The sequence below is a fragment of the Boleophthalmus pectinirostris genome, unplaced genomic scaffold, assembly GCF_026225935.1.
Source record: "Boleophthalmus pectinirostris isolate CB_2022bp ecotype Guang Dong unplaced genomic scaffold, ASM2622593v1 HiC_scaffold_4, whole genome shotgun sequence".
Taxonomy (NCBI): Eukaryota; Metazoa; Chordata; class Actinopteri; order Gobiiformes; family Gobiidae; genus Boleophthalmus; species Boleophthalmus pectinirostris.
In genome coordinates this window covers 20,730,034-20,743,878 of record NW_026571353.1, presented here as the reverse complement: position 1 = coordinate 20,743,878, position 13,845 = coordinate 20,730,034, and the positions used below count along the sequence as shown (strand labels likewise).

Below are 13,845 nucleotides of genomic sequence, written 5' to 3'. Positions count from 1 at the left end.
ACGAGCTGCTTTTGAGAGAAAAGTACATGCATCTAACGTATCCACAAATGCACAAAGCGCTTCCCTCTGCAAGTTTTTTCACTAACTAAATAGTCTGAATTTCCGCTAAAAAGGCTGAGGTTTGTCTGTTGGCGTTTCCATGTTTGTTTTGGTTTGTTCGCCTCTGGCTTCTGCCCAAACCACAATGTTGCACCCCTGGTGGTGCAAGACCTATCAGATGCAAAAGAGTTAACAAACTCACAGAAAACATGAGAATTCATCTTGCTGGCAAAGGTACAACTTTTTCCTTTCTGGAAGCATTATACTATACTTTGTAATATGCAGTTGACAATGTGCCTTAGAAGACTATTAACAGCCATGAAAGTTTAAATGTGTGTTGTGATTATTTAAGCTTGGCAATAATTTATAATGTAAGGGGATCACAGTACTATGTCCCTTTAGTGCTGTTAGATCTTACTAGTATATGTATCCTCTCCTATATGTGAGGTATACTTCACATTCTGATAGTGACAGAAGCTGTGATGAGCAGTGCTAAACTTTCCACTGCTGAAAGCTTATTCAAAGGAAGTCTTATCAGAGGCTGTTGGAAATGGTGTGAAAATGGCGTTTGAGAAGGAGAAAGGAGAACAACTGAGTTCCTGTTGTTGATTATTGGCCATCTGCGCGGTGCCGAGGACAGGAGGGCATCCTGTCACACTGTTGATCATCTCTTATTGAGTTTCTCTGCTGTAGTCAGCTTCTTCCACTTATGTTATATAATGATGTCCACTACCACATAACATGCATGCAGTGTTCTGTGCTCCACTACAGTCTGGATTGGATTAGGGCCAGGGTAATTCAATCCACAACAAGAAAACTGAGAAGGTAAAACAATCACACAGAACAAGAGGGAAAATGTCATGAACACAGGACTATGAAGGCCTTTGAGGTTCAAATGCTGTTCATAGGCAGATGCTTCCAAAAAGTAAAATGCCATGTGTGATATTTGAGAAGTGCTCTTCTGACAGCGGAACAGAGGGTACTTGTGAAGATCACCATGGCTTGTTCATAATATACAAGTAGCAAATGTGAGAATAAAATACAAAAGATAAAATGATTTTTGTTTTGTTCTTTCAAAACAGAGTGTGAAATGGTGCTTTGTTAAATTATTTGTGTATTTTCAGAATTATGAAAAACAATAGAGCAGTATGTTTTGTTTCAAACAAAAGAATAAACAATTGGTCCTCCATAACCCAGCATTCAACACAATTTAAGCATAATAAATTAAAATAAAATAAAATTTGACTGAATTGTGTTTGAATTCTACTTTTAAGAATTAATTTAAATATTAATATGCTGAATTGATTGAGAGAAGACTGAAGGATGGTGTTCTAAACAAATATAAGAATCACATGCATTTCAGAACAGTTTGCAGAGATCTAAACAGGGTCAGTGCATTTTATAATAACATCAGATATTTAGTTCTTTGATCATTTAAATAAAATGTGTTGATCTCTAATCTGGCCTCTACATTTTGTTAGTCACAACTATTAAAATTGAAATTTCAATTTGACTGTGAATATCCTCCTAATACCCAAATATCCTTTACAAAATCTATGCCAAAAGTAATGTTCCCGCACACAAACAACTTTCCATGTCTATAAACCAAAAGGGAAAGAAACGTGTGCCAAAATGTGTGAAGCAGCTGTACTGCTATGTCAATACAGCTTTGCTTTTCAAAAACAGGAGGGAAAGTGAGCCCTGAAAATACTATGTGCACAGACAAGGGAAAATGGCAGTAGCTCAAATGCACTGTCCCATGGGTAATGCAGTAAGATGAGCCAAACTCAATAGTGTATAGAATCCACAGAACCTGGTTAGATTTCACTGGGGGCAATATGAGACTTCTAAAGGGCTGACGGTGGATTCCCCCATATGCAGGCGGTAGACCTTAGGATGTTTATGCACAGAGGATGGTTGGGAAATACCTTTTATTCTCAAGGGGTGTGGGAGCAGAGCACGGAGCTGCACAAATGCAGTTGGATCAGACAAGAGGCTAAATACTACAAAGGCAAAAGAAAAATTTTCCACTCAGAATGTAAACACAAGAGATGAGACTGTTTTCAAACAGCGTAGACTCAAAACCGCAGATAGTTGGAAAGTGTCAAATTGCTCAGCTCCCTTTGTTGTGTTTGAAGCATGGACTAGCCTTCTCACTTTTGACCTACTTGTTAGGCTGGGAGGAAGAAGAGAGTGAAAGGGAGCAAAGGAGCAAAAGGCTTGTTTATGTCAAGCAGCCAATGTGAAATCCCTGAGCTGTCCACCTGCTAATGCAACGAAACAATGCCAGGATAAGAGCTGCACAGATACACTGAGCCTGTAGAAAACACAGATCTTAGTTTTGCTTTAACCTTTGAACTATGGATAGGCGATCTGACAAAAAATCTGTCACAATGTTCCTATACCTTGTCATGTCATCATTTTGGTTTATTCATTTCACTTTGTATCTTCATTTTGTTCTGTGTAAGCTTTTTAAAATTATTTTTTATGTTTTTATTGCACTAAATATGTAAAGATAAAAGAAAAACAAACATCATGTCCTTACTTCTTACGTCCACAAAACTGACTCTTACTTGGCCTAGAGGAGAGCTTTCTCCAGCTTGTTTTCATAAAGTTATACATTATATTTGGCTATAATGTTCCATTGTATGGCATAAAATGTATCTATCTCCATGGAGTAGTATTTTCATGGAGACCTGCAGGTGCTGTGACACCTCCAGAAAGTTAAATGGAGTTGTTTTAGTGGTAACTAAAGTCACTAACCAGCTGTTTATGAAAGTTCATACATCACAATCACTTTGTTTGTCTGAGAATAAGAGAAGCATAAAGCTGCATTAAACAGAGACGCACCAAATCACAAGATTAAGATTGGGTTTTATCATATTGTCCAGACCTTATTTGAACAAAGAAATGCTGTCTCTCTCAGTTAAAAAGGTGATCATTTCTGATTAATGGTTGACAGACCAATACACTGAATATTAATCAAAAGGTTGACCATAAAATACTAACAGCAACATATAGACCAATTATAATGGACTCAACGATTAGCTGGTGGGAGACAGGCCTTAAACATGTTATACCTTCATTTAGTGCAATAATATATTCAGCACCATCTCTAGTGAGAACAAGGCGATAACAAGCTCAAGCTAAAGCTGCAGTCTTGCACAGCTGCTGACAGAGCCTCTGGGGATGACACTCTGTCTAAATACACACTTTATACCTGCTGCAAATCTGCTCGCCCTGTGGGAGACAACACGCTTCAACTGCTTCAAGAACCACTGCTAAGTCCCTCTGAAATGAAAAAGCCAACCATTAGGAGCAATCACGTTCAGCATGACCAAGCAGGGGCAAGTTCATGACTAGATACGTTAAAGAGAAACTATCCTTCTAATCTCTGGCCTTAATCCAGCTGTAATCCATCTATACATTACAGGTCTTAAATAGAGTGCAGCTGGGGAAGTATAATAGAATGGCTTCTTGACATACAATAATACCACCCCCAGCATTTACCATCAAGGCCTAGTTTCAGCCTGTGCCTAGAAAATGCAAGTGTTAATATTCACTTGGAGGAAGAAACCTGATCCAACTTTGAAGAAAAACTGGCCAACATCTTTTGGGCCCAGAAATTATGTTAGTTTCTCCACAGTGGCCAATGCAACACCAAGATCCTTGTGTCAGTTTCACGTCTCCGAGCCAGCTATTGATTGCCTGTGTGTTCTAGTAGTGTGAAACAGGAGAGAGTGGTGAAAAGCTGAAACACACAATAGTGCACACACAAACGCACACACACACACGCGCACACACTGCATAAGAGGACTGTGTGTGTGTTGAGTGTGATCACACAACACTCTGGTGGGAACTGCAAGCCTGGCTTTTGTGTTCACTTTGGTTGGTGTCTGAGCAAAGCAAAGGCCCATACAGACAGAGCGGTGTGGTGTTTCAAAATGGTCTCGTCTATGTCAAATTGAATCAACCATCGGCCGGACAAGCTGTGGTTAGCTCTAATTAAATACTGATCCACAGTGTAAAACACGTTTAAAACAACTGATAAAGCGATGGGGGTAATAACATGGCCCAAGTGATACAGCGTGTCAGCTCAGAGACAGAGCAGCTTTAAAACTGAAGCTGATGAGACTCCTCACAGACCTGTATGAGATAGAAATGGCTGAAGTACACAGACTTCACTTGACAAATCAGTCAAATTTCCCCATTATGTATAACCTACTGCAAAAATCACCTGCAGTAAGATTTAACAAGACAATCCAGATACTTTTATTCTACCTAATGCATTTTTTATGATTTTGCCATAGATACAACAACTGTTTACTGATTGTTGCCAAAATATTTAGCCTAGAAGAGATGGCCAAAGAGAGGGGTCTCTATAGCTGCAGTCAGTTTGAATGACAGACTGGATAAAACTCTTTACATATAATGTTAACAACCACAGCAAAGAATAATGACTATTATAACAAGGTCCTGAGTTTGATCTATTATGAGCCACAAGGTCTGCACACAATGGCTGTATTGACTTTCATAGACATGTCTCTATAATCAGATGCTATTGCTTTTCTTGGAACAACCCACACTATGGAATGAAACCATCCTGTTTATTTATTTATTTTTTATGTGTTATGTATATAAGGTGTTTTTGTTGCTCAAAATACCTTTAAGAATTATGTAAAAATAGACTTTTTGGAGCTTTCTACCTTGTTATAACATTCTCTCATCAAACACATGCCTGAAGTGGTTTTATATGTCATTGTCATCTATGTATGTTTGAGTAATATAGTTTATCTCAACAATTCCATGAAGACAAGCAGTAGGCAGAAAATGCATCAGTTACAAAAAAGTTACATGATGCACCTTAATAGGAAGCCGTCAATTTATTCAATAAAAAGATTGCTACAACTATGTGTGACAACTTCTATTTGAGGCTGGTTCCATGTAACTTAGAAGCCTTTGTAAGTGTGCGTTGGTCACATCCAGATGAAGTCAAAGCAGTTAGCAGAGTCTAAGTGCCCGCTGCTTCTCTGATGTGATCCGGTGTGAAAACTCCCCGGCGAGGCCAAGCTTTTCATTAGCATGGAGCGGCGTGTGGGAGGGCTGCACTCCGAGCTCCATGCCCACTCAGCTGGAGTGTGGGCCACAGAAACATTATGCAACCTGCACCATGCCATTGTGTACAGAGGAAGGGTAACCATGGCAACAGGAATCAGATACGAAGCAAAACGGCATGTGTGGCTGTAAGAAGAAGGAAGAGAGCGGTGAGGAAGATTTTCTCTTTTTATTGTGTCAGCATATTCCACCAACTACAAAACATAACATTCACAACAGACACAACAGTTACTAGGTATTCCTGGGTTTCCTGGAATAGGCAAAATTCTAAGGACATTTTCCAGTTCAAATATATGTTTAGCCTTAACTTGTTAATCGCTAAAACAATGGCCTTAATAATTCATAATTTAGAATCCCAAATCAATAGTTCTCCATAGCAACAAGCCTAGACATATTTGCAGTATGCCTGTCACAATAATTACTACACTAACTTATTATTTAATATGTGAAAACTGGAACAATATTTTTCAGGGGGTCAGTCATGTGTACATTTTCTTTGCACTATTGGGAAATTTTGGGTTATTACTTGGCCATACCATAAGATTTAAGTTGTAAAAAGTTGAATAAATCACTTCTATGGCTCATCACAGACAGAAACTAAATACTAATGTGTTTCATGCTGCTGTTTATTTATTGCAACTCATCATTTTAATAACAATACTGTAGATTTAGAATACTTTTTGGGGGATAATCCTGCTTTAGGGTTATTGTGTCAGTGGCATAAATTAGTTTCATGATTATCGTTTATGGTTTATTTTCTTCATCAATATATCGCACATCAAAATGTGTTATCGTGACAGGCCTAATTCACAGTATCAGTGTCAGTGACAGACAGGCAGAATCAATAAGTACTACCTCAGGTTTAATTCTGAATCTGACTTTGACATTTGACAAGTGGGCCCATAGGTTAACTCAGCAACACAGAAAGCCCACGGAGTAAAGTTAATACTATTCTAAGTGAGAGAGTCAGTGACAGACAGGTTACCGATGGAGAGCTAAATGAGGCGGTGTTTGCCCTTGTCTGGTGCACACCGTAAAAAGCCATTCAAACTGTCAGTGGAATGTCATTCAGCCCAGCCAGCAGCCAGATTTAAGACCCTCCACAAGGCATACATTGTGTTTAGAAGTAGTCGGAGGGGAGATAGCATGTTTAAGCATCTTCATAGTGGTTTTAATCTAAGGCCTGAGATGTCCAATGGTCCTGAGAGGGAAACTGACAGAACTATAAGATAAATTAATAAAGAAGATGCACAATATAATAAAGATGTGTGTATGCCAACAGCAGTCTGATATTTTTCATGAAGAGACACAGCAATCTCATATTAAAGTAAAGATCTAAACAAGGACGAAATCTGACCAGATAGACACATAGATTTTGTAATATGACATTTTGTGCGAGTGCCTTTAATGTTCAAATCTTCAAGTATATAGAGGCAGTTACAGTCATTAAGCAGGGGTGGCACCCTGCATGGGATTCAGAATACACAGTCATAAAGATGTGAGTCTGTGACCGGATTCACATCTCCGTCTCCCCGAGTTCAAATGGGGGTGATTGTCAGGTGAGTTAGCCCATCAGGGACATGTATGGTTCATTCTCATCAAATCATGGCTGCTTACAAGGAAAAAAGAAAGGTAAAAATATACATATAAAAGGGAACTGAAAAACATAACTGAGCACAAAACTCCTTCATTTCACATGCATCACTGAGAAAAATGAAAATAAAAAAATCTGATTGTAATGCCACATTTGAACTTGGTTCGAGACGCAGCGGACTGATGTCCTTATGTATCTGTACGAAACTGCAGAGAGATATCATTCTGGAAATGCCAGGCAGAGTGAAACTGTGACGAGATACAAATCTCACCAGAAAGACTTGAGATTGAATCCACTAGAATGAGGCAAGACCAGATTTTAAAATATATCCTTATTTCCACTTGATAGATTTGTTTAATCATAGTTTACTTCTTTATTTTAATCTCAGTAAAAGCATTGGTTGCACTCCAAACTGTTATTACAAGCACTGTACTCTTCAGCAATCTACTGCATGCAACTTTATTGGTGACAGATGGGAGACAGAAATACCTGCAAGTGTCTAGTGGCACTAGATCGTGTCCCACTAATTTTATTCAATGCAAGTTGTCAACATAAATGGTATTTCAAAATCAAATCCAAAGATCTGCTACACACTACAGTGAGGTTTCCAGGTCCCCGTTGTGTGAAAGGAGGTCATCCTGTCAAAGTGCGTGACACAGACATGGTGGTGCTGAGAGGCAGGGGCGCTGTGGGTGCTTGGGCTGATTCATGCGTCAGCCGTGTTTTATTTTGCCCTGGCCTTTCAGAGCCGGGCCTCCTCTGAACGTTGAAACTGACATTTGACAGGTTTCGACCATGTCAGGAGTCATGACTTTGGAAATCTAGGAAACACTCCAGCTGGTTTTGTGGGTTAATTAAGACAATTATTTGACTAACGTCTCATTACTCATTTGAAAGGTTGATATACTTATTAGACCATTTCCCTCTTCCTGTGAATGCTATGATGTCAAGCTCTATATCAAGCACAGTATTTTCCCCTGTTATTCTGAAATCACAATTACAATACAAGGCTCTCAGTAAAAATAATCATAAAATTATGATAATTCATAAGTTGCACATGATATGTGTTACAATTTAATGAAACTTTTTTTTTTTTACAAAAATATTTGCTTGTTTAACCACTGCCTTGCACAAATTGGTTATGAGATAAATTGTTAAAGTTTAGTGAAGAATACCAAAAAGAAAGCAATATATCAATACAGCAGTCCCTAATATTGATACTGCTCCACAATATATTGATATTTTGCCTCATGCATGTTCTAAAGATTCAGCATCTGCCTTCCATTTAACATATTAATTTAAGATAGATTTAACATCAGATGCTTTTCTTCATTCAACTTTCTCCAAGAAGCCTGACTATAGCACAAGAATACTATACAAAATTAGTAAAACTAATCCCTAGGAATTTAATATAATAACAAATAAACACAATTAATAGGAAAAAATTTGCCCTGTAACTAACACTACTACTCTATTGCTAACACATAAGCTCATTTTAGCCAGTAATTAGAAGGTACCCTCAGGTTTCACACTTGGTTGGGCTGTAATCCTGTACTAACATGGACTACAGCTTTTCCACTCTCCCCAATGGACACCCGCATGCACAGAGGAGACAACTCTGCCATTCACCTGCTAACACAGTTGGCAGGGCTCCAATTATCCTGCGCTGACGGCACGACATAGAAAAAGAAAACTAATTTGGCTTGGCATGAGAACATTCCAGATGAGTCAGATTTTAATTTGATTTGTTCGCTGATGGTAGTTTGAGGAGTGAAACTCAAGTAATCACAAAGCTTATGTCAGCCACAGTATCAGGGCCAGGCTGAACTCTTTAACACAGAGGAGGGCCATGTTATCTAAATCTATGATCATTCAGCAGCTATTCCCCAACATTTAACTTACTCTTGAGTCATATGCTGTAATTAACAAATAACTGTCTAATTAGTTCAGGCAAGATCAAAAAAAGCTGTGGGTAATGCAAGTAATTTAAATCTCAACTGACTCAAATCACATGCCATTAATAGTGATTTGTTTACAAAATAGTGAAATAAAAACAACAAGATCGTGTATATATACAGTCTATGATCCTCATGCAACAATTTCCATTTGTCTGGAACTGTGGTCTAGGTAACAGAAATATAGTTAAGTATAGGAATTTCAAAATCATGCAGAAGGTCAGGCAAATTGCATTCAATACTCCACTGATAAAGTTACAAATACTATCAATTAAAAAGAATGGAGAGGTTTCCAGTTGCATGTGTGGTGTGAGTGTGGCACAGATGCACAGACACGACAGGGCTGCTGTTCCCAGGGGTGGTGGGGGTGGGGTGAGGCAGTTGGGGACGAGGGGGGTGTATTGAGTGGCAGGCCTCATTGGGGTTTCTCCTGTCCAGCCTGCATCCACCAAATAATGCTACCAAGCAAAGTGGGTCAGGAGCAGGGGCAGGCTGTCAGGCATGGCATTATGAGTAGTTGTGTGTTCAAAAGACAACGTCATTTTGTTGGTAAAACTGCTGTGCAGTAGAATTCATTTGAATGGACTGCAAACAGCTAGGCAAAAAGCAGTCAAGTTAGGCTAAAGGTAAACACCACGTTAATATAGGACTGGGTAATAGGCCAAATAATAAAACACTGGACTCTTATGAAGGGAAGCTCTTTACAGTCTCGTTCTTATCATCTCCTATTATTTAAAACATTGTAAACTGCCTTCAATTGCATTTGTATAGTTATCTAACTGTAACTGCACAATAACCCTGCTTTGCAAATAAGAAATTCAGGAGTAAACTTGTTTCATAATATTTCTCAATTTCATGATTTTTCTGTTTTTCAAAATCTTGATTCAATCAGTTCAATTTAATTTAATTGCCCAGTCCCTATGTTAATACAAGCTATTCTTCATCCTTCAAATTAGGTTACAGGTGGACAATAGATTGAATTATTCATATTATGCATTTTGTCTTGATGGTCTGCAAAATGTCGGATAGACTATTAATAACAAAAATGCTTTTGAGTAAATTTACAGTTTAAATTTAGACCTAAACAAATACTTTAAAAAAGCACATTTTGGCACATACCTGTTGGATTGTGAAATATTTTTTATCAAGATATAATTTTTTTCCATTATTGCCCATAGATATTTTGGTGAGACATTTATGTAGAGAAATAACAAAATACAAGAAACAGTAAGTGAACTGAATCAGGAAATATACAAAATGTTTAAGTGTATTATGTGGCAATAAGAACCAGAAACAATGGTAAAAGAAGACCACACATATTTATAAATAACACCTTGTACCTTGTAACTCCTATTCAGCAGAACAATCTTACATAAAGTTTCTGAACAGTTAAGCAAGAATCTAATCCCTGTCAGTTTGCTTTAGATTACAGGATTTCCAAAAGGTTTTAATTTAATCTTCGTAGAGTTATTGTCATACCTAATAGTTTTCTTTAAGAGCAAATGGACTATACTAATACTGCAGCAGTTCATGTGAAGACTCTTTACACTTCTGTCTGCCATGATAATTACTATGTCGACTTATCATTCAATGTAGAAAGCTGGGATATAGAATATATTGTTGGGTTCAGTATTTATCTCCAGTACATTTTCTTCACAATAATGGGGAGATTTTTTATTATTTCAATTGTACGATAAGATAAGATTTGAGCTGTAGAGGACTGAATAGGTAACTTAACTGCGGCTAATTATTAGTTCATTCTGCTGTTTGACTGTTGCAGCTCAGGTCATTTAATGACACTATCTATTTAAAAAGGGTTTACTTGGATTATCTTTCTTTATTGTTATTGTGTCAGTGGCATAACGCAGTTTCAATAATATGGTTTATCGCACTATATCTCTATAGCAATAAATATCATGTGTCAAATGTTGTTATTGTGAAAGGCCCATTTACAATGAAAGAAACAGCAAGCACTGATTACATGAACAAATGACTAAAAGACTAACTGTCCATTTGGCTATTGTTGCACTTGCATAATCACACTTTTCTGCAAAACTGTGGTCACACTGGCTCTTCTCTGATTGGCAGCTCCTCTCACACCTCTCATTCTTGCTCTCTAATGTTTTCTGCTTCTACTTGATCTCACTGGAAAATGTCTCCTATACTGTAAAAGATGTGGTTCACAAAAATAAATGTACCAATGACTCCACCAGCATTCTTTAGAGATAACCTCAAAGAAATACTGTAGATACCAGGCTGGGAAAGATTAGCTGGAATGCTTAAAATCTCTCCTTGTCATGTTTAATGCATACTTGTGAAGACAAAAACTAATATCAAGGTTTGACCGTTCCTAATCTCCCTCCATGCACTTGAGTAAGTACCACAGTAGTTACTTCCAAAGTCAGATGGTCTTCTATAAACATACATGTTAAGAAAACAATGCAGAAGCTTAAAAAAAGAACCATTTTGCTATATTTATAGTTAAGAAAAGCTATAGAATAATGTTTTATTTTGACAGATGAGGCTTTAGACACATTTTTATCTATGAAAATCATTATACGAATAATATTTACCTACTAAGATAAGAGATTTTTTGACATCTTCTGTCATTAACAATTACATAATACTAATGGCAAAATGACAATTGCATTCAGCTGCTGCATTATTCATTTTGCATAGGTAGGCAAAATACATAACAGACAAATTGTGCAACCCTAGCAACAATTTCATGCTAGCTATGCTTTTAAAAGTCAATTTACCACAAAAACTTTGGCAAAACATAATGATCGGCATATATTGAATCCCATTATAGGAGTTGCATCCATTAGTGCAAACACTAAAGACAGCAGCTCATCATAAAATGCATTAAGGTGAGCCCTGTGAGGACAATCAGACCTTATACTGCCTAAAATACACCAGATAATCACTAAAATGGACTAGACAAACATGATGATATCGAATTTACTATGTTTCAGTTATCTGCTATGTTGAAATTGTGTATTGTGCTTTAAAGAAAATAATAAATGTCATACATTACAACCTTCATCTAACATCACAACTGATCTACACCGTCTCATACCAGTTCTTCCAGTATCAAAGCAAATGCCGTGCACAGTTCAAAATTATGGCTCTCACTCTGCTGCGGTCTTCATGTTACTAGTCAGCTCAGTCATATCCCATAAGGGAAACAACTTGACGAACCGGAAAATCTGTATTCAGGCAATCTTATGTTATTCTCTTGATATCAAAGAGAAGAGAGCTGATGTAAATCCTTTCATAACAATAGATGTACAACAAAACTGTGCACACATAAGGCATTTGTAATAAATCATATAGAATGACTAGAGACACCAACACTAACCTCTTCATCACCACTGGCATTGATATATTAGCGACCACATTAACAAAGCTGGTCAGTCACACTATTTGGGGGATGCATATTCTACAGTGTTACTGTGAAGAGCTAGTATAAGTGTCAAGTGAGAATATCTTTCATGTTAATGTGCAAATGTCAAAAATATAAATATATACGTGTATATATAAAATAGATGAGATCGCATTTAAGTGCATCAGCAAGAATTTCTTATCCACTGGGAGTAATCGCTGTAGTATGCCTTAATAATAACCTGTCACCATCAATTTGTTGTGGTGTACGACTACAATAATAAAGGAAGTTGAGAAACGACAAAACCAGTAGTAGAGATCTTACCTTCCCAGCTCATCCCCAATCTCATAAAATTCCTCTACATTTTCTTGGTTGAAGACAGTCATGGTGCCCAGGCACTTGCTTGCAGCTCTTGACCGCAGGCTTGTCGTCCGAAGGGGCTCTTCAGAGCGGCACCATCCCTACCAGCAACCTCCAGTTTGGGCGAGGTAAAGCGCGGCACTCCTCATTTCAGAAGCTTCTGGATACAAGTACCAGAGTAAAAAAATATCTGTTAGACTTACAAATCTTTAGTGAGTTGATTCAAGTGGGAAAGCGTCCGTCAGTCAACAAAAGGAAAATTGAGTGATCTGCACCTCGACTAGGGCGACGTCACGACTCCAAAAAGCTGATCTTTTCTTTTACGACTGTTTCGGTTCGTCTGCGTTACTTCCCTTGAGGATAATAATAGAATGGGTAACGAAAGCAGTGCTATACCCCCACACGTATGAATGCAGACTGGTTGTAAGTGTAAATAAGCCACTGCAAAGCTTGGTGTAGCCATGGGAAACACTGGTGCTGCGCTAACGCACTCCGCCTCCTCCTCAGCGCGATCTAAGCACAGGGGAAGTCACGTTAGCCTCCTATCGTTTTTAAATATGACCTGGACAGACCCGTACAGGTGTTTAACCCAGTTTGTCAGAAGGAAAATTGTCGATCCTACAGCTACATCTTAGAAAACTCCAGATGCTTTTTTTATTATTATTATTATTTTTTTTACCACGAATAAATATTGTTACGCTTTTATAGTCCCATAATTTCTAAGCTAACTGTGAATGATCAACGTGAACGCGAAGGAGTGCACTAAGCGCGCTGCCTGATTTAAGTTAAGGATTAAATGTATCATAACAGGAAGTAAAGTCTTACTTTGGGATCCGCTGTGTTCCCCCGCAGCAAAATGTACCTGTTATTTGAGGGAGGCTGGACCCAGGTTTGATTCTCGTTAGACAAAATGCTGGCGTGAATGGGAGAAATCAGTAAGGCAGTCTGTTGAACTGGTTGTGTTCATAACAATCGGAATCTTTTCCATTTTCAACTTATTATTGACCTCAGATGACAGAGCATTCATTACTGAGCTATACACAATTAATAGTCTATCAAATACAATGTTGAATAAAATATAGAAATGATATTGAAGGCAACTTCTAAATGAACATCTGTTAATAAAATAGTTTTCTATTTTACTAAGTAAACCGTATTTTCACGTACTGATTTGAACGCACCACCGCTGTGACTACTTTGATCGCACGAGGGCAGCAAATTTCACATTTTCTGCTTAATAGCAGCATGTTTGAGCAGTTTTTGTAGATTTATTGTCCTTTGGCGTCAACCTCTGAAGTAGGTTGCGCACTGAACCTTAATATTGTATACTCTATCGAAAAGTATGCCTAATATTTAGTTTTGTGTTTTGTTTTTGTATTTCCCCCCGTTTTATAGAT

At 37.8% G+C, this 13,845-nt stretch overlaps 1 protein-coding gene across 1 annotated transcript in view; it reads right to left on the bottom strand.

Annotated features, from left to right (window-relative positions):
* The window catches only part of dapk1 (death-associated protein kinase 1), a 51,017-nt gene extending 37,618 nt beyond the window's left edge, over positions 1-13,399 (bottom strand). Inside the window, exons 1-2 of the mRNA XM_055161929.1 lie at positions 13,274-13,399; positions 12,413-12,608 (exon numbers count right to left, since the gene is read on the bottom strand). Of these exons, the coding sequence (XP_055017904.1) occupies positions 12,413-12,474 (62 nt within the window). The 5' untranslated portion in view covers positions 12,475-12,608; positions 13,274-13,399. The remainder of the gene's footprint in view (positions 1-12,412; positions 12,609-13,273) is intronic.
* Positions 13,400-13,845: the final 446 nt, after the last annotated feature.